Genomic DNA, 21,554 nt, shown 5'->3' on the forward strand with positions numbered 1-21,554 from the left:
AGCTGTCCTGGTAAGGCAATGCAGCAGACTAAGAAAACTTGGACATGAGGTTAGAACCCTCCAAATAATATTATTTTCTCTACCATAATATGTGATTCAAATTACAGTGATCCCAGTGCTTTTGTATTACCACCATTTCAGAGTCCATACCATTTATCCTTGTGTTTTCTACTAGCAGGAAAAATTATTTCATAAAATCTCTGCTGATTCTGCTCCTCAGGCTTCTAATTTTTTGACTGTTTTATCCTGTAAGAAGTGACATCCAAATACACAGACATGTTAATGACACTGAAGTTGCCATCATGATGCTAAACAGACCAACACACTATAAAGCTGCATCTTTTTGATTCAGGAGTGAGATAGCAACATGCCATGATGTTAGCAAGATAATTTTATACACATAATATTTCACTTGGCTTTCAAGATAGCCTTCATTTGTATTTATGCATTGCAACCAAGTGGAGAAGGAGCTGGACTGGAATTTGTCATGTTTCCCTGGTCCCAGCCTGGATGTTTGCCTGACAAAGGGATTTTTTAGGGGTTTTTTTTCTGTTTCTCTACCTGTAAAGTGGGACTGTGGAGAATGTATATTTCTTTTCCACACATTAAAGAGGCTGCCTCAAAGCTGGTTCGACTGTTATGTTTCAATCATGCTCTTTATGTAGATAATTCCATTCTCATCATATTAACTCTATTAATTAAAACAGAATTATTCCACAATTATGCTAGTGTAACTGAGAGGAGAACTTGGCCCCAGGTCCTGTACATTTTCCTTATCTATATTCTCTGTGCTTAACTGTTTCACTATTTTTCATCCAAAAAAGCCTTATTTTGGCTTCATCATTAATCAGTTCTCTTCCCTTGATTCTGTACCCCTGTGCTTTCAGCAGTGTTAGGTTTCTCTGAGGGCCTTTGTGTTCTATGCTGTATATTTCAAAAAGTATGCTTAAAAAGTGTTGTTTAAAGGAGTCTCCCTGGAAATCTGTGTCAGTGCACACCGTGACAGGGAACATAAGCTGTGGAATTATATTCCTTTTACGCTATCTTTATTAAATACTGTGTTACAGCTGAATTGTGGCATCTAACACATTTCCTTTCAAAAATGCCATCAGATTTGAAATATGTAGGTACTGAAACTGAGATTATATCAAACTTCCCATAGCTAGTCTTGGGCACCTGACCTGCATAGCTTCCCACAGGGGAAAAGTAAGCTCCATTTCTTTAAATTTCCAATGAGAAGGGACATGTGTCTCCTTGCATTGAGCTACATGATATCACATCATGTGGCACCGAGTGACCCAATGCAACATGACAGGAGAGGTAAAGAACCAGGGTGGGTTTTTTTTTTTTTTGCTTGCTTTATAACTGCAGTGAAATATTTGCAGTACCAATGAGATGAAATGGGGATCAAATTACTTTGTGCATGCCCTAAATACATTTGCTATTGCACTGTGTGTGCACATGCTTAATAAATGTTGTTTAATGTGATGAGAAGGGGTTTTAAAACAGACAAGAGTGTCCTTGTTAGGCAATGTGCCTATTCTTAGAGAAATAGTTGACAGCAGAATTCTCCTGCCCTAAATCAGATCAAATTTCCTTTTAAGTCAACCTTTCTTTATTTCTTTTTTTTTCAGCATCTGATCCTGTCATGTTAACATGGTAATATTTTATTTTCTGTTTGATTTCCTGTTTGGTGTGATTCATAGCCTTAATGGAAATAGGTCTTTATCATCCATGATTTTCTAGTTAAGGGTGTGCCTGCATAGACACACAGCTGGGTTGGAACCTCCCCTTCAAAGGCCCCAGAACCCAACACCTTGAGAGGAAGAAGAAGCTTCATTTCTCAATATACAGCCTAAAAAAAAAAAAAATTTTTTTTTTACTTACCTGTCATAGACCAATGCAACTAAGTTATGTTTGTTATTTTAGGACAGTACTGAATATGCCTAAACTTTAGAAGCAGTTGCACCTTTCTTTTTGTGATTATTGACTCTCTGAGCTGCCACATGCTCTGCCAGTTGCAGTAAAAAGTGGCATTGAAGACTACAGCCAAAACTCAAGTAGAGTAAAAAATGTGCTTTCCTTTCTAATCTCTGAATCTTCCCCCAGTTTTGGAATCAAATTTGAAAGTCTGTGAAATCCCCATCCTATTTTCCCTTACTTCCCTCCCCTGCCCCAGAGCTCTGTAAGAAAGATTGTTCTCCTGGATATTTCATCCATAGCCAGGACTGGAAGTGCTGCAGCTGTGATGAGAGAATCTGTTCTCATGACATCTTTAGCCCCAAGGCAGGTAGAAAACCCAGACAAGCATACAAACTTTTGTTTATTTATTTGGACCAAATCTGGATTTTGGACCAACTGAGCTTCCCATCAGTGATTCTATCATCCTTAAGAGCTCATTCTTCTTGATTGTGGTCCTGAAGTCAGACTCTAACTTTATAACCTCATTACACAAAACCCCCCAATGTTTAAAAATTAAAATGCCAGGTGCCAACTCTTTCCAGTAGTTGGCTACTTTAACTTTGAGCTTTCCATTTTTTATCAGCAAATGATAAACTGAAAATTCAGTGTTCCCAGTTTAGATCTTTCTCAAAATTAAAGTGTAAATCTTAAGTAGCCACCTGTAAGCACTAAAACCTGAAGACATTTGGACACAAGTTAAACAAATTGTTTAAAGAACTGCCAATTGGTTGCATCAGGTTTTAAGAATAACTTTGCAGGGAAGATCCAAAATTTGTGCTTTAACATTTTCACGCCTGATTTTCCGTTCTTGTTTTTTTCCCCTTTGGAGGTGGGGAGAGTTTTGTATTTTGTTTTTAAAATTTTATTTTAATCAAGAAATAGGAGAGCTGGGAAAAGAAATAACATGGTTGTAGATAAACTGTTGCAGAAGATTAAGGTTGACACCACCATGCAAATCTCAAAAAACCTGAAAAATCCTGGGGCCACTGGGCCCATTGTGAAAAGCATGGAGCAAGTAGGGAGCAGAGGGATTTGGAGACAGGTGGGTGGGAAGAAATTGGGTGGGAAATGTAAATTTGCTGGGTGGAGCTGTGAATTGTGGTTGGAGGAAGGGTTGTGCTCCCGGTCTTTAGTGCTGGTGCTTTGTTGGCAGTCAGGGAAAAAGCTCCTCATCAGTTTTGGTATTTAGCTGACTGCACATCCAGGTAGGTTTGTTTTTCTGTGTATGACAGTTTGCATAAAATCTTTAGCTGCACTGAATTTGGCTGACATTCCAGTTTTGTGGGTCATATTTGTGTTGGTATAAACAAGACAGACGTTCTAGTGCACTCTGAGCACATGAACCACTAGCTCCTAAAAAATGTCCATCCTTTTCCCAGAACCTTTTTTTGGTTTATTTATTTCACTTTCTTCATGTAAATTCTTTCATGTTTTTATGACAGATGAGCCTGATTACATGAAAGTTTACCTTTCAAATACCTCCCGTTTATCACACAGTTTTCTTACCTAGAAAATCCCAACGCAGCCACTGCTAATGTTTGATAAGATTTGTACCTGGTAGATTCTAAATTACATTAATGCATAAAGCCTGCAATGCCAGGCTCCCTATTGTTACAGTTATTAAAGCTGTAACTGAAATGATATCTTTCATATTGATCTTCAGCTAGCAGCTCTTATCCAGAAGCTTTGTTTCACATTAAAGACACTAATGATTGTCTCCACAAAATGAGCAGCTTAATAGTTAGAGAAAGTTAAATGGAAAAAACCCAACTTTGATAGCCACCTTTGATAGCTCTTTGCTCCAACATCTCTCATGGCCACAAAGTGCAAGCCAAGCATTAATAGACCTTTTAATAAAATGACTTGAAAGGAATCAATGGTATTTTTCACAAAGTCTAATTTCCAGCAAGTTATTTAAATGTTTGTATTCCTTCTGGACAGATCATGTCCTTCTGTAGTTGCCAGTTTTTCCTGGAATTTCTCAGGCTGTCTTCTTAGGGTTTTTATTTTGAGGGGCCTGGTTTTGATTTGCTGCTTTATTGAAATTTTTTTAAAAAAAAAAGAGTAAATAGAAATCTTGTACTCTTCCAAGGCTGGCAAAATTTCCTGTAGACTTAAAGCCAACAGCCAAGTGTTTGTGGGGTGGAGGGTGAAGACCGGTTAGAAATGTGCCAAGAGCCTTTTTGAGTAGGCTCAGGTCCCTTGGTTCCTTCATGGCCTATGAGAATTCCATCTCTTTCCTCTCCTTCAGGTGAAAATGGTATCTCCTAGCAGCTGAAATTGTGATAAGTGGAACTGCAGAACAGGAGGCTCTGGCTTGGGCTGGAGTTTGTGGGTGAAGAGAACCGAGTCATAAACCCAGGGAATGGTTTGGGTTGGAAGGGACCATAAAGCTCATCCAGCTCCATCCCCTGCCATGGGCAGTGACACCTTCCACCAGACCAGGCTGCTCAGAGATCCATCCAACCTGGTCTTGGACATGTCCTGGAATGGGGCAGTCCCATATTATTGCACTTGCTCTTTTCCTTTTTTCTTTTTTTTTTTTTTTTTTTCCTGGGATTTTTGTGTAGCTTTTCTGTTAGTTTTTAGTTCACTTGTTTGTTTTGGCTCTGGGTGAGGAGCAGCTGCTGGATCTTTTCTTGTTTTCAGCTAGAAAATTATTTTCCCCCATTTTTGGATGTGACAGACAGAGTGCAACCTAAGTGTTTTCCATGAGACCATGCAGTGTGAGCAGAGAAATACATGAGAAATTTTTATGTTCTCTAAGCTCATTTATTGTACTTGAGATATGACAGGTATCTATTTAAAGACTGATATTCAAGTGAAGGACATTTTTTTTTTTTTTTGACCAGCAGCAAACACACAAGTTGTTCTATTTGTGTTGAATAACAGGTTGATATTTATTATTTTGCATAAAGAGAGACATGGTGTGCTTGACAAGGTAGAATGTAAGGGATCAAATTAATTTGTATTACTATAAAATGTAGTTCAGCTGAGATCACACCCTCTGTGTTCACTGGGGGATGGTGTTTCCCTGATGAGCTCTAGTCAATCCACAGCAATGATTAAGTCAAATATCCCATATGTTAAAAGTTCATATATGAAGTCATGGGGGTGAAAAAAGAGAGGGAAAGGTAATAATATCAATTAAAAAAAAACAAAAAAAACAAAAAAACAAAAACCAAAACAAAGAACAAAACAGCAGAAGAGTACACTATGAAGATTCCACATCTACAAAATATTCAAAGTATTTCCCTCTTCTCTCACTATCTCATGAGGACTCAGCCCTTATTTCTGCTGCTTTTTTTCCCAGGCTCCACTGGAAGAGCCCAGATTAAACTAATGCAGGGACATGTTTTGGCCGCTTATTATTTATTACAATTTTAGTTCCAGGTTTCAAAAACAATTAGGGAAACTGCTTAATAGGAAAATGACTCTAATTACTTGTTAATTGAGGTTATCTGCTTCACATTATTCAAAACGTAAATTGTGTTGACACTTGTACCCAGATATGATTACTTAATAAACAGACTGAAAATGCATCATGAACGAATTCACCCCCCCACCCAAAAAAAGGGACATTTTATTTTTTGACTCTGGCTTGCTCATCTGAAAGATATTAAAAAGTATGTATACAGTTTGCAGTAAGCTCAGTTATAGCATGTTAGTGCGAAAAATAAATTATATGTTTCAAACAGTGAAAAAATGAAGGACTGAAATTGACAAGTGAAAAGGTTTATTAAGCTTGCACATAATATATTCAGGTAAGGTTTGCACACATAAAAATGGAGTTACATGAAGTATGGTGTTACCTCTTGAATAAATAATTTAGCTGATAAATCAAGTACCTGGATCCAAATAAATACCAGTGTTAATATTTGACATGCTAACATTTATGCTTGTGTTTGATTTTGGCAGCTGACAAAAAGAGGAGTGCTATCTTTTAAAAAATAGCTCTTTTGGGGATGAGAGATACAGGTTTCTAAACAATACTATATTTTCTAGAGCAAGATATTTCTACAATTTAAGAATATAACTGAAGCATCCCCTTTTTCCTTTGCCCTGGGACTTCTGGTTTTTTTTTCAGAAAAATACAATCTCTATTTTTTAGAAAGTCTTAGGCCATAAATTAGATTTCACAGTGGCCAAATGTCTAATGATATCCAAGATCTTGATTCCATACAATGGAATTTGCCATGTCCATGTGGGTAGGATCAACCATTTTTAAAGCACTGGGATTTGGGGCTTGTGTGGTTAATTTTGATTTTTTTATGATGTGGCTTGCAAGCATCATAATTTGCCTGAAACCACAAATTTTTATTGCAGGAAAAAAAAAAAAGTGAGAAAAATTGAAAGGCACCATTTTTGTTTTAAAGACACAGGTAGCGAACCTGTTGACAAGAGAAAATTTGTGTGTGTTTCACCTTGAAATTTTCCCTGTTTGAAATGAGAGAAAGACCTCTGTTCATGCAGAGGAGCCATGATTCCAGCCTCAGGGTCTGTTCCTGTGTGTCAGACTTGGGACTATTTATTGCTGAGGCATTTTTGGACACATGAACCTCGGCAGACCACGGTGGTCAGGCAAGGACAGAGGGACAGCAGGAAAATGGTGGAGAGTGGAAATAAATTGGGTTTTTTTCAAATTAAAGGCCTTGACTGCACATTTACAAGATTATTTACTTTTTTAATATGCAAGCATGACTCTTCCACTTCAAAATTTTGGACTTGTATTTTCCTTAGCTAAATACCTTTTTGAGGCATTTTCTGTAGAAATACCCTTACTCCCTTCTCCTTCATATTTTGCCAAGAAATGATGGGAAGTTGCAAAGCCCACAAGGATGGAAGTTTCAGAGCTGTGTTTGTGCCCATTAATTTTCTCTTCTATGATATTTTCCCATTTTCACTCTGTTTGACATTGAGCCTGAGCTTTGTTCCTGACTCGTAGCCTATGGCAGTGGAACGGGGAGATGAGACATCACGGAGATGTAGAGCACACATAAAAAGAGAAGATGTGTAAAAACTGAAATGACATGGCAGCTGAAGCAGCTTGTTGCTCAGCTTGGTTGCATGTTTGAGTGGAGGAAGCGAGGTAAATTGTGATATGTAAGAGAATAACACTCGACAGGGTGTATGGTTGTAAGGTATATGGATGCTCAATCATGTGGTGAGGCAGAAGGCTGAAGGACAAGCGCCTTCAGTATCCACAGTCTGTGGATATCCGTGTGACCTACAAAACAGGGGGTGTTAGGCTTGCAAAAATATCACTTGCAAAGCAGATCCAAACCATTTCAAGAAAATTCCATCCACACCGTTTGGCTACCTCCTAATCTTTCAATAATTATTAAAATGATGGCGTTTGGTGGGGGAGGGGGAAGAAAAATCACTGTCACACGTTTCTGTGTGCGTTCCCCCCATAAATGATGAATTCTCACAGTAGTCTATAGACAAACAACCATTTTCACTTCCCACTGGTTGTACTTATTAACCTATTAGAGATACATGTGCCTTTATGCTAATTTATCTGAACATTTGCAACCACCACTCTGTTTGTGCCTGAATGGCTTTGTGTAATGGATCTGATGATCTTCAGATCTGGAGTAGCATTTATTTAGGTCAGACTCCATTTACAGTATTTTGGATATTTGAGCTGGGAAGCGAATGGCCCTTTGTATACTGACAGTAGAACATTTTAAGATCAATTTTGATACTTTTAAAGCCACGTGGAAAATAGTTTGCAAATTTGTTTCTATGGCAATATGTAAAAAGTGACTGAAGGAATTATAATTTAGGTGGATTTATCTTCCTTTATGCTCCACTGTTACCACACACGTGCTTAAACCTGCAAGGAGTTTAAAAAATCAGCGTGTCACAGTACACCAGCCTGCCTCTTCCTTCCTGATTTTATGTGCACCTGTATAAATTAGAGAAAATATCCCATTTTTGATTTGGCAACTTTCTTCACAGAAAAAAGAGGTAATTGTATAAAACACAAGGTAAAATTAACTTCATTATTTTAGCACATGGAAGCTGTAGAGTCCAGATAATTTTGCTCTATCAGATATTATTATGTATTATGCATTCAGCAGTTTATAAATCTATAGCCACTGAATCTAGGCAGTGACAAACTGGGCTATATTGGCTAATAGATTGTTTTTTTTGTGATGGCACTTGTTACAGGCAAAGATGGGTCCTTTACACAGTGGAAAGCAGCCAAATGTTAAAATGTGTATAAAACCTTCCCTACAACCAACTTCACCCCAGGTATTGTACCTTGAGGGGACTCCTGCAAGCCCTGCAGTGCTGGACAAAAGGGAGGCATTCCCTGTGTCCTGAAGGCTTCCAAATTCTTTAAGTTCTGAACTCTGTGCACAGGAATAATTTCAATAAACTTGTTTTATCTCTATTTTTAAGAGCTTAATTCTGTGCTGTTACAGGCTCACTGCTAAGATGATGAGGTTTATAACAGCGATGCAGAAAAAATCAGAATAATGAATAAATATTTGTGAGGTTTTGTGTTTGTGGTTTGTTTGGTGTTTTCCGAAAATCACTTTGCTTGATTATGAGAAAGTGATGATGAACTTTCTATCCTATTCAAGCCTGTTGAATGTTCATTTCAGAAGAAACTAGCAAAAGCTAGCAAAATTTTAGGAAACCTAAATAAATATCTTACTACAACCTTGCAGAGTTTTCTGAGGTGGTCCATGCCTGTTCATTTAAGTTGTAAATATTTAGTTGTCAAGGAAATGACAAAATTTAAAAAAGGGGCAATCATTATGCCAGTGTTCAGAAAAGGAAAATGGCATGACTTGGAAAATTTCACAGTCAAATTATCCTGTAAGAGTATTGGGTCAATTAATGGAAAAGTGTTCCAGGGTTCAATTAAAAAATAGGAATATCATTGATGTCAATCATAATAAGTGAACAAATAGCAAATTTTAAAAATGCAACCAAATGGATTATTTTTTGATGTAAGTCTGGTTGGAAAAGGAGCCATACTTGTGCAGTGAAAGTTTTTAAGTCAGTCGACTTAATAGTACGTGACATTCTGATTAAATATTAGTTATGTGCTGTATCAGTGAAGCACACATTAAATGGATTAAGAACTGATTAATTTACACGTTTTGGAAAGTAGTCCCTGGGGAATCATCATCAACTGGGTGAATTTTTAGAGTTGTTCTCCAGGGACTAGTATTAAGCTTGACACTAATCACTCTTTTTATCCATGATATGGAAGTAAATAGAACAGTTCTAATAACATTTGAAAATAAAGCAAAGATTGATGGACTGGCAAATAGGTCTGGGTGAAGGCACTCGTGGAGAGTGATCCAGATAGCTTAATGGCTGAAAACCTTAATTTATCCAAATGTATGTTTATATGGGAAACAGGCTGTGCTGCACCCAGAATTAGGAACTGTGTTCTGGGATTTTGCTGTAAAATGTAGCTTTTGTGGGTGTTTTAGGGTCAAGAAGTTTGAGCTGATCATTGTGAGTGAAAATGAAGCATGGAGCAAATGCTCATATCTGTTAGTGGCACTGATGAATAGAAAATCAGAACAGTGATTCCAAAAAAATTAAGATTATGCAAGGAAGAGGGAAAACAAAAAAAAAGTGAGGTTAGGAAAATTGTCTTGACAATGAAGGACCTACAGACTTCAGCATGTTTAAATTATTGAATGAAGTTGAAAGGCAAATTATTTCTCTCTTTCCTACATTATGGGACAGCATTGGGCACCAGAGTTCTTTAATGTAGTGGGAAATGGGTATACAAGATGAAATGTCAGGAAGTTGGAACCCCCCCAAAATAAAATGAGAATTGCAGCACATTTTGCAAAAGACTAGTGGGAAACTACCAAGAGAATTGGTAAATTCATTGTGTTTTCATGCCTTCAACTAAGAAATGTGTCCCTTCCAGGGAGCTATCAGAGAGAAATATCCAGCATATGCTAAGTCCAGCATAGTTTGGATAAAATATTTATATAAACATTTTCATAAGTGGTGCCATCTTGATTCCTCATCCATGTCGTGGGGTGGAGAAGCAAAGCAATCTGGTGGCAGGTGCAGTTTGAAATCCTTTGTTGAGCTGAGGCTGAAAGAGGAAGAAACCAAGCACATAAATCAAAACCTTTTTCCTTACATTGTTTGTGACTTTGCTGAGAATGTGGTCTTTATGTATGTGCAACATGATATATGCACTGAAATATGCAGTTAAAGTCCTGTTTTTGTGTGCCACCAAAGCTTCTAACAATGTTTGGTTCATTTGTTTTCTTGAGTTGCTGGATGGTCGTTTGGGGTTTTTTTATGAATTATATAGATGTATAATTTTGGGGTTTTTAATAAGGTAAATTACTTCTCTGGGGTAAGTGCTGCCTTTATACACTGCCCACATCTTGGATAGCAGTGGATGATCTTTGTAATGCAGAGAGTATTTTTTTTTAATGTTTTGAAAAATAGGTGACTTTTTCCTATCAGGAAAATCAAATCAGGGGCAATTTTCAGTCTGTCTAGACGTTTCAGAAGTTTCAAACAAGATAATTCCATTTCTTCCTTTCTTTATCTGCTGTGTTAGCATTATGTGGTTTGCTGTCAGTGTGATGCCACAGGAGTAATACCAGGAGGTTCAGTGTGGATCAGGAATATTCCCTGTCCCCAGTGCTCTCTTCAGGACATGGCCTGACTTGTGGAGTAGGTTTTTTGAAATGTTTCTATGTCTCTGAAGTGCAAATAATGAAATAGCACTTAAGCAATATGAAGAATAGAGTTTTGCAATTGTAGTTCTTATTTTGCCTAGACACAAATAGATTGCACTTCTTCTCGTTTTTCTTATCTTTTTTTTTTTTTTTAATGTCTATGACAAAGAATCTCATCATGAATCCTAAAGTCTGATACAAATTTGAAGTACTGACTTTGGTATTTGAAAAACCCCCAACCAAGCCCTAACCTTTACATTATCATAGTTTTACTGTGTCAGCAGGTTGTGGTAAAAATGCTAGGATATTAATTTTGTGTGAAATAAAGGCAAATTGTAAGTGGAGAATCCCTGAGCTGGGTAGCAGCACTAGCAATCACTGCTGTCCTACCTGGTTTGCTGCAAGGTTGTGATTAAATATAAAACTGAGAAATCTCCAAGGAAGAGGGGAGAAAAGTTAGGCTTTTAAATATTTTCATTCTTTTCCTAGCTGAATATTGTGGTGTCAAATCTAATAGGAAGGAGTCATCGTGCTAATTGACCTTTGCAAAATTACCCATTTGCTTAAAAAGCTACTTGAAGTAGATCAGTTATTATCTTGATTACTCTTTCTTTCATGTTAATGTTTATAATGGCACCTGGGAAAATCTCTTTGAAAACTTTGCTTCATTCTTTCTTGTGCTGCAATCTGTAACTTGGCCCTCTGAACAATGCTAATAAGCAAAACTGACTTTTTTAAGAGATTGCAGGTCTTGATGGTATGAAAGACTAATATGAGCCAACAGCACTGGGGATAAAGTATTCACAAGCTTATTCGGGTTATTAGTGCAAAGGGAAGGGAGAGCAGGTGGCAAGTTAGATGGCCATCTAGATATTATAAACCTGACAGGTATCCAAGTGGTTCTGTATTACAGTCTCTAATTTTGGTCTCTGAACAGTTTTTAATAAGATTTAGCTATGGGGTTGTCAGCCGTGACCTGTGTTAGAAGATACTCCTTTCAATCACACAAAAAGGTTCTTTGTGAGAATTTCTGCACCAAGGAAGACAAAGGACTTTCCATTGTAAAAGCCAATGTTTCACCTCTGCTTTGCCTGGAATCAAGAGCCTAAAAGCTAGAAAGGAGGTGCTCTTAGTGGTTTCTTTTCCCTTCAGATTAAAGAAGTTGAACTAAGCTTGAGAGTCAGAACAAACCACTTTTTATTCCCATTCTTTGATTTTTGTCACCGGATGTTCATAGCGGCTATTTTGGCTTGTGTTCTATATAAATCTAATTTCATTCTGGAGCCAGGACTTTTTCGGCACTGCTCCCATGGAACTTGGACACAAGGCTTTGACAATATGTCCAGACCCAAACAGATCAAGCAGCCACACATGAGTGACTCGGCGGAGCATGCTCAAAGACAAGACTGATGTCTCCGCACAGCAAACAATTCTCTGGGGCAGGGACAGCGCGCTCAAATCCAGTCACCCCAGAGTAAACACTAAGTTAGACACAGCTTAAATGTGCCTCCAAGCACAGCACACTGCTGACTCCACGAGAGCCCTGAGCCAGGCTGCCGATCCAGCCTTGTAGATTTATCTCTCTTTCCAGCCTGCTTGAAAATTGTTGGAGCATTGTTGGGGTGCACTCATTGAGGGGAAGGGGAAGAAAAAAGAGAAAGAAACACTTGTTGGCATAATTATATCAATGTGTTTCATTGGTATTTGCAACTCAGTTTGTTAATTTTTCCATGTATGTTTGTAAGACTGATAGTTTGGTCACCACAGTGTTGGTAGGAAGGAGGATTCCTGAAAGACTATACTGGAAATACTCTCTGCTTTAGCACTCTGACTTCCCCTTCCCTCCTTCTTCTAAAAGCTTAGTTCATCTAATCAAGGAGCAGAGTCTCTCTGATTTTTCTAAAGACTCCCACACAATGTATGAAGAACAACTAAAGAATGGATGGCCTGTGGAAATACTTTGGGATTTTTAAGGTGCCTTATAGGTTCAAATAATTTCAATAAAAATGTAAATAAAATATATATTTTTGGAATAGTTAACAAAGTATTAATTTTTTAAGTAGCTTATTTCAAGCAATAAAATTATTGCTGTATGTTGATTTACTGTTAATTAAAGTAGGGAAGAAAATTATATTTTCATTTAAATTGCTGCTTTGTCTTAATATAGCTGCAAAAAGGTTGATTTTTGGACTTGGGGGGAAAAAAAAGAAGAGAAACTTTTCTTATCTGCTAAATTATCTGAAATAATCTCTTGTTACTAAGTTCAGTTTTCTCAGTTAGTGTTTCAAAGGACAATAATGACACAAGTTAAAATGAACCTTTGTTAAAATGACTTATTTCCTGGCTACCTTTTCTGGTGCCACGGCTTCCCATGGAATATTTTGTGCTGTGTGGTGTATGCAGAATGTGTGTTGAAGTTTAGACAGGTCTGGGTTTAGATCACACTGATTTTGGTACGATTTGGTTTTGATTTTTATACACTTTGAGTGCATAGCGAGAGGTGTGCAGTACCCAAAGTAGTTGTAGAGAAGTTGGGTATGAGAAGTGGGAATCGGGCTAAACCAGGCTGTGCTCTGGCCAGCGTGGCCACGGCTGTGCTGCTCTGATGCTTGAGCCACCTTGTTCCCACTTACCCTGGGTGTCCCTCCACTGCCATGGGCAATGGAGAGTATATTCTTACACAGGAATCCTTGCAAATTTTTTGTATCATTCCACTTTGCCTTTCCCCCCCCCATGCACGTTCCCCCCCTCCCTTTCCATTCCTGGCACATATATGTCCACAGGTGTTATTAAGTGTAGGGTAGCATGTGGTGCCCATGCTTCAGTGCTATTGCAGAGGAAGGACTTCCTACAGGAAAAAAAATGATCACTTTCAGTATTTTGCAGGCTGCCCATCTAAGCCCATCATTGCCTGGCATCTACACACTAAGGGCAAGGATCCAGCGAACTTGTGAGTGGGCACCATGCCATCTGAACAGATGGGCATGGAAGTAGGCAGCCAGTAGACCATGTATGTGCATCAACTGTGGGTGTTGAGGGCAAGATTCCCAGTGGAGAATGTCCAAACAGCTGTCTGGCCTGAGCCAACATGCCTACGACCAAGCAAAAGTGCCATCCCTAAATCCTGCTGAGTTGGATTAACCTTCAAAAATAAAAATTGCTTCTGCAGTAGCATAAGGTGAGTTTTTGGCTTGTTTAAATCCGAGAGAAGGAATTAGGTAGGCAGGATAAAGCCATGTGCTAATGTGGGGTCCACTGGAGGGGACTGAGCATTTGTCTAGGAATATTAATATTATTTTCTGTAAGGGTATTTATATGGCAAACAGCAATGGATGACTTGCAGGAGTGTGACATCAATGTTAATTATGCTTTTTTGTAAGACAGTCCTTTCAGGAGAGAGCTTTTGAGTGCATTTTGATTGTAGTGTATGTGCTGGATGTGATTTTGTAAAGGCAGTTCTTGTAGATGTTTTTGCACATTTACTTAGTAAGTTTTAATTATATTTTTTTGCTTTCCTTTTACCCTGAGACTACAGTTCTGGGGTGCAATTTCAGGTCAGAGTTGCTGACACAGTTTGCTGTCACAGCTGAGTTCTCACATTTATTGTCTTTATTTTTCTAAGATCCAGAGGGGACATGAAAAGATAATCTATCATTACTCTATGTCTGTATTAACTTTGATTTTTACCTTTTGTAGCCATAACATCAAAGAGCAGTTTTGCAGACTTAGATGTCAGAGGCAAAGAACAGTGAAGCTCTGATAGTCATTGCATTTTTTTTCCTGCTGTTTTTCCTCCATATTTTCTCTACTATTGCTGCACTACTCATCTGTAATTTTACCAAATCACCTGCAATAGTTTAGATAAATATATTAAGATATCACAGTGAACCAAAAGTAATTACTGTGTGATGAATAGAAAAATCAGAATAGGAAACTTATCAATACATTAGATTTCTTAATATACTTTTTTATGTATGGCTGGATGAATGCTGTCACAGTGTGTACCTTGCTGCATTTTGTTGCATATTACAGGCTGGAACAGAAAAGGCAAATAGAAATGTATCAGAAGTCCCACTTTTAATGTTCTTTCCTGGAATCGATGAGGATTGGATTTAATGCAATTAAAGCATATTGAAGCTTAGAGACCGGGTTCCAGTTTGATTTCCAGTTGGAAATCCTGCGGATTAGAGGCAGCACAGCTGTTGGTTCCTTTGTGATGGTTGGATCCCCAGGTACACGGATCCGAGTGACCCACAGTCAAATTTAGAGCAGCCCTAGGATTTCTTGAACGCATATGGGTGGTAAGAACCTTTTGTAGCTGTCTCTTCTTCTACATAGGCTTTTGGCACTTCTCCTACTCCTGAAAATGCTAAAAATGAAGCCAACTACATCAGCTGGGACTCCCTCAAAGCAAGGATCAATTGGACAAATTTCAAAGGCCATTTGAGTGACTAGAGAGGAACAAAAGGGCTCCCACTCTAGGGAAAAATCTGCTCCTGGGAAACAGCAAGCCATTAATGGAGAAAAGAACCAGGGAAGGCTAATTCTTGGACTTAAAATATTAGCCCAAACTGGATACCCCAAATTTAGAACAACCCTCCAATAATTTGGGGAAAGAAGGCAACATAATTTCAAACAAGCTCTGCTTTGTAATCATACTTCTGATTAATGATTCTCTGATCAGAGAGAATGAGCTCATCTTAACACTGAGCTGAAATTTAAACTAGGATCTGAGTAATTATTTTGCTCTTCTTTCGTGAATGAAGATAAATGGAGATACTCCCCCAGCAGAGGCACCGTGGTGCTCGTCTACAGCAAGTCCTGAAGCCAGGGAGCAGCACGCCCACGTGGTTATATTGCCTTGATAAAAAATACCCACCTTCACAGGCTCGGATACAAAGGAGGACCCTCACACTGTGGGAAAGGTCTATAGGATTCTGATTTATAAGGGAGCAAGAGGTCAAGGGAAGCAAACCCATTATCATTATTTTCAGAGGCTCTGGAGAAGTGAGCTGAGTGTAGAGAGCAGTGTGCTCAAAGGGAGGCGCGCAGGGTGAAGGCAGCACAGTCCTGCTTGCTGCTTTTTCTCTTCCCCCCGCCGATTTCAGGCTGCAGATTCTGCTGAGAGTATGTCATATGTAATACAGGCCTGTGAGGACTGTGAAGTGGTTTTCTTATTAAATGATGCATGGAAAGATTATCTGGTCTGTAGCCAGCACACAAAAGCTCCATCCATGCAAGTTCCTATTCCTGAGCAAAGCGTTCGGTCACCTGCGTGGTAATGAGTTTTCAGGAGCCTGGGGATGGAGGGTGAGGAGCAGATCTGGGCTGGTGGGGGCAGGACTGAAACTGCATTTTGTGTCTCTTTCTCCTGCAAGCCTTGGAAAAAAGGCATGGAGACCTAATATCATATTATACTACCTTTAGTCTCATTGCCTTTTTTTCCTGAAGAAACCTCTTAGAGACAAGGAAGGGGAAAAAAGAAAACATAAACCATGTGGTTCTTACGTAATCCTCAGGAGGATGGTGTTAGGAGCAAGGCAGGAGTGCCAGTGGCTGTGGGCAGGGAGCCCACTGGGACATGGAGCTTTCCCCAGGGCTGGAAGGGGTCTTGTGCTGGGAGATGGCACAGCTCAAATGTGCTGGGAGCATCTGCAGCAGTGTGGGGGAGGAATGGGAGAGTTCACGCTGTTTCTTGACATCCTCCATCTCTTGATAATGGATAAAAATTCCTTATCTGCTGAAATGAAATGAATAGAAATGAATAGAGTCATAGAATAGTGTGTGGCTTGGAAGGTACCTTATATGCCATCCAGTGCCACCACCTGCCATGGGCTGGGAGACCTTCCAGTATCCCAGGATGCTCCAAGCCCTGTCCAACCTGGCCTTGGACACTTCCAGAGATGGGGCAGCCACAGCTTCTGTGGGCATCCTGTGCCAGGGCCACACCACCCTTGGGTAAGGGAAGGATTTCTTTCTGACCCATAATCTAACCCTGCCCTCTGTCACTTGGAAGGCTCTCACAATTTTCATGTCATGAAATGCCCTTGAAAACGACAAAGGGGCATCTCTGAGTGGGGAGGCCTGTGGGATTTTCTCAGTGCCTTTCACAGCTGACATGAAATCATATCATAACTCAGCTGTTTCCAAATAATTTCTGTAGATAACGATGGGCTTGCCATACTGCCCAAGATTGGATCTTGAAAACAAGTCACTTTTGAGCATGGCAGTGAGTGAAATGTTACAGGATTCTCCTTGCCATTGCATAGGTGTCTTTCAAGGGATGTGGCTATTAAGAAATGCTACAATAGATTTCTGTTAAGTTTCTTTATCTAAGCGATTATGAGCTGTCACTGCAGTTTGGGAGTGACTGGGAACGAAATGACCACAGACATCACTAAATCAGGTGTCACCCCTCCTTCTCTGTTGAAGGAATGGTTTCCACGAAAGTTTATGTGACTAGTTTGTACTTTTATTGCAAAACTCTCAAGCTGCCACCAGTAAGTTCGATCCTGTAAAGAATGGAGTGTTCTGGCCCTGATCCAGAAAAACACTTAAGGCCACTACAGAGTGCTTTGCTGGATTGGGTCCAGAACAGAGCATCAGGCAGCAGTAGGGCTCGACAGTAGGGGATTTCTCTCTTTTTTGGTTATTTATAAAGGAATCTCCACGTACATGGTTGCAGTGTCGGCAGGATGAAACAAAACAATAACTAGAGCCCTGGAAAGAAAGGTCAAACCATGAACAACATGAAAGGGTTTTGGTAGAAATCTATCAAGCCCTCCATGAGAACCTTCTCCTTGGCAGAGCAATACTGTGAATGATGGAGAAAACAGCAGGTAGATGCCAGTTTAGAGTTTCCCATCCAAAGCAGAGCTCTGTTGGACCAGGTGCTGCTTGTTTGAGAAAACCATGGTTTTCCCAAGCTACTTGTAGGTGGTGTTTGTGGATAAATAGTCTGTGGTGAATAACTTACTTGACAATCTTGAAAGCCACCTAGAAAGGTCATACAATTATCTTAATTACTTAGGGATACAACTAAATTCAGAATGACATTTCAGGAAATAATTAATTGTCTGTACTTTGCACTGGAGCAGCATTTTGAGTAATGCTGGTTGCTTTTGTTAGGTTTGGTTGAAATCAAAAAGAAGTCTGCTGCTTCTCGTTGACGAGATGAATTAGGTTAGAAATATGCCTGTAATGGGAAATAAAAAACAAATGGATCCTCCAAGTTTCTTTTTAAATCAATGCCACACTGTGTGAAGAGAGTAGTGCTGACTTAGCCATGATGAATCCTCACAGAAAGAGGGAGAATTTAAAGAACAAACGGGAACACAGAGAGAAATTAAATGAAACATCAGGTTCCTGTGTTTTACCTCCCTGTGCAAACAGCAGCTGTCAGATGGTTGTCCCTTCACACCGGGGTACCAGGCACACGGAATGGAGGCTTTGCCTTTGTGGGAAGGATGATGACGGATTAGTGCTTAGATGCTGAAATAACTCTGGTAGGAGATGGATCCCCTTTAGCTAAGGGAAAGGGGGGGCAGCTCAGGCTGAATTTAACAAAACCAGACTTGCCCACAGAGTTGCAAGCGCTCGCAGAGTGGATTTTTAGTGCTGCAGGTGACATTGTTGCTGACTGAAGAATGTTCATCAAATCAGAAAACTGCTGATAAGCTGCCTTTCCCAAAAAGGGATCTCACGAACTTCTCCTGTAAATCTCTGCCTTTCATTGTACCCTGGGAGGTGAGGTAGAGGACTTGTGACAGATATTATTTAGGTTTTTCTTGAGTTTATTAGGCTAATCAAATAGAGCTATGGAGGGGAAAAAAAGCCACCTCAACCTCTCTCCTTTTTGGCCTATCTATTAAAAACTGAATGAAAGAATGAAAATAACAGAGCCTACACCTCCCTCTGAATATTTTGGTACTTCATTGAAAATTGTGAGTAAATTGAAACATGGCCATCTTGGCTGCTGTCATCCAGGTTCTGCTGAGATAAATCAACCAGATTTATCTTAAGGGAAGTGATGTAACTAACCCATTCACTGATATTTGTAAAATATATTTAAAGACCAAATTTCTGTCAGCCCTGCTGGAATTTTATCAACTCAGTCTAAAAGAGTATATTTCCTCCGATGATACTGTTTCTTTTTTTCAAGTTGTTTAGATTAATTTTCTCTGAAGTTCTATTTCTAAACCAGAAGGCTGGTAGAAATCAATAAGAACTTTATTGAAGTTACATTAATTCCACTAGTGAGCCAAATATTTGGGTTTTTTTTCCAGAAAAACTGGATCTTGGCTTACATAATTGTGGATTTTGGTTGTAGATCTCTAACTAGGTTCAGACTTTGGAGCTTCAGGACTTTGCATGAGATACTAGTGGGCTACCAAAAAAGAACCACCTTTTTAGCAAAAGTATCAAATAATTGTGTAAGAGGTTTATTCTTTCCTTTGCCTTCATGCAGTTTTCCCTAACATTTCTTCTTTGCATACACAAAGAGGTTTCTTAAAGGACATAGTACCATCCACACCTGGAATTTTATTTTCCTTAGTTGTTTCATATTTCCTGGAAATCCTGAATAGTGTCCTTTAATTACACTACCCCAACAATTTGCTAGGCCTACAAAAAGAGGACTTTCTACTCATTTCTTCATTCTGCTGTGGATGGATTTAGGGCTCCGGATAAATTCTTTTTTAGCAAATATCAAACGTGAGCATTTCTTTTGGAAATGCTCTGATCGCTGAACCAGAGAGCGGCCGAGAGCTCAGCTCGGTGCTCCACACTTCACAAAGTTGCACACAGGGCCCCCAACAGCCACGTGGGGCTCCTGGAGAGAGCGGCTGAATGTTAAAACAGGCACTGTGGAGTGGTGGTGTGCCTTGTTATTTAATTTGGATGAGTGAAGAATATATTTGAGAAGCCATCGCCGGGCAATGCGCTCTGTCGTATGTTAAGGAATAATTAGGATGTGGGGGATCTGGGTAAGAAACAGTTCCTGTGATCTAGACCTGAATAGTTTAGCTATATGTCTCGGGCACTACAGAACCTTCAGAGTTGTCTAACAGAAAAGATAAAGAAAAAGATAAATGGAATTAATTTATTTTGAATTTATATACATGTCTCTGCCTGCATTAATATTAAGCTCCATCCAAAATCTAAATAGAAGGACTGTAATCTTAGAAGTTCTCTCAATAGCATCAGCAAATCATTCTTGTTTACCCTACATGCTAATAAAACAGGAACATGACACTCCTGAAAACAAGATTGCAAAATACAGAAAATGTGGTCTGACATTTTTTTTCTCCCCAAAGGAGGGACTGCCACTAACTAAAGTATTTCTTATGAAAGCTCGATTGCTTAAGATGCAGAATATTAAGAGAGAAAAACACTTTAGGACACAGCCATGTCACCAGCTGTTACTCACCCTTAATGAAATTGTTAAGTGATATTCTTCATAAATAGGTCAGAGAAACTTTTGAATTGTGAAGAATGTTTTATCTCTTTCTTTGAAATGTTTGTATTAAATTTAGAACTGGTAATTCATTAAGCTCATTAGCTCTGACTAGGAGAGTAGAGCAATATCTAGGATATAGATTTCAAGGCTTAAAAACCTTAGTGCTTACAAATAAACATGAAAGCAATGTGTGGAGAAAAAATATGGGATCATAATATGTTTAACTGTTTTTTGAGCGTGGCCCTCTGGATTAATTAAGAACATTTTCTATATTCAGACACTTGAATATAAACAGAATACATTATGACTTTTGGTTAACTCTCTTTTAATAGGGGAAAAGAGAATGCATTATGATGAATACAGTGGAAACTAGTTGAGACTATATTTTGTTGTTTGCTTTGTGACTTGAGCTAAAAGAGGAAATTATCACTGAATTTTACAGGACCTCAGCTCATAATTATATATTTTTTGATTGATACTGAATTTAAACAATAAAAGTTTTATGTGTATATATATGCACACACACTTGCACACACTTTTGAGTGATCTGTTTTTTTTTTTTTGCAGATTTTCAAGGAAATAAAATGCTATTAAGCTCCGCCACATGCTTGATTTGTGAAGTAACTTTTATTTTGTTTTAATAGTTTCTGGTATAAAGCAGTAATTTTTCAGAATTAAGTCACAGTTAATCAACTGTGTCTTCCTCAAAGAAAAGGGAGAATTGGAGGAAATCAAGGACTCAGTATTTGGGAGCAATTGTAGAGTCAGAGTCCAGTATTGCTGTAACCTTTCAGAGATGGAGACTTTAGAAACAGCCTTTAAAGCAGTTTAAACTTGCTGGATCCTTGTGTGCTTGTGCCCAATTGTTTTCTGGTTTCTTCACTGACTTGCTTTTTGTGGCCTTGAAGTTATAATCAGCAGCTTTCCTATTTCTCTGAAATGAGTTTAAGAGCACCTAAGCAATTAAACCATTTTTGAGATTCCTAATGGGGAAAAAATAAAACCACTGTAATTTAGGTTATTATTATCAGTTGATTATTTTTTAGATAAATTTGCCAATGTGACATCACACAGAAACACAATTATACCAGAGTTTTATACCAGAGTATATCAACTGTACATTTTAAATACCCAGGGCTCAGAGGAACACCAGAAAGAAGCCCCAAACCTCCAACCTGCTGTGTGTGCCCTGTGGTCCATCTTTACCTGCATGTGTTTGAATCCTGTCTGAATGCAAATATTTCTTCTTCTTTTTCAGATAAATCGTCACAGAAGAAATCTTTCCCAACACAACTTGACTTTTGCAGACATCATCAGTACCCAGGACCCCACGGTAAGAAACTGCTCTATAGAGCTGATAAATCACTCTGGTTATTTAAAGGGTTGATAACATAAATGTTGCACTTGCTTTACTAAAGAATGAATATATGAGGGTTTGGATGCCTCAA

General features: G+C 38.8%; 1 protein-coding gene across 1 annotated transcript in view; it reads left to right on the forward strand.

Moving 5' to 3' along the window:
- Positions 1-21,554, forward strand: part of ARHGAP15 (Rho GTPase activating protein 15) — a 320,784-nt gene that overhangs the window by 25,339 nt on the left and 273,891 nt on the right. Inside the window, exon 3 of the mRNA XM_053982387.1 lies at positions 21,365-21,439. Coding sequence (XP_053838362.1) covers positions 21,365-21,439 — 75 coding nt within the window. The remainder of the gene's footprint in view (positions 1-21,364; positions 21,440-21,554) is intronic.

This window comes from Vidua macroura, chromosome 7 (assembly GCF_024509145.1).
Source record: "Vidua macroura isolate BioBank_ID:100142 chromosome 7, ASM2450914v1, whole genome shotgun sequence".
Lineage (NCBI taxonomy): Eukaryota > Metazoa > Chordata > Aves > Passeriformes > Viduidae > Vidua > Vidua macroura.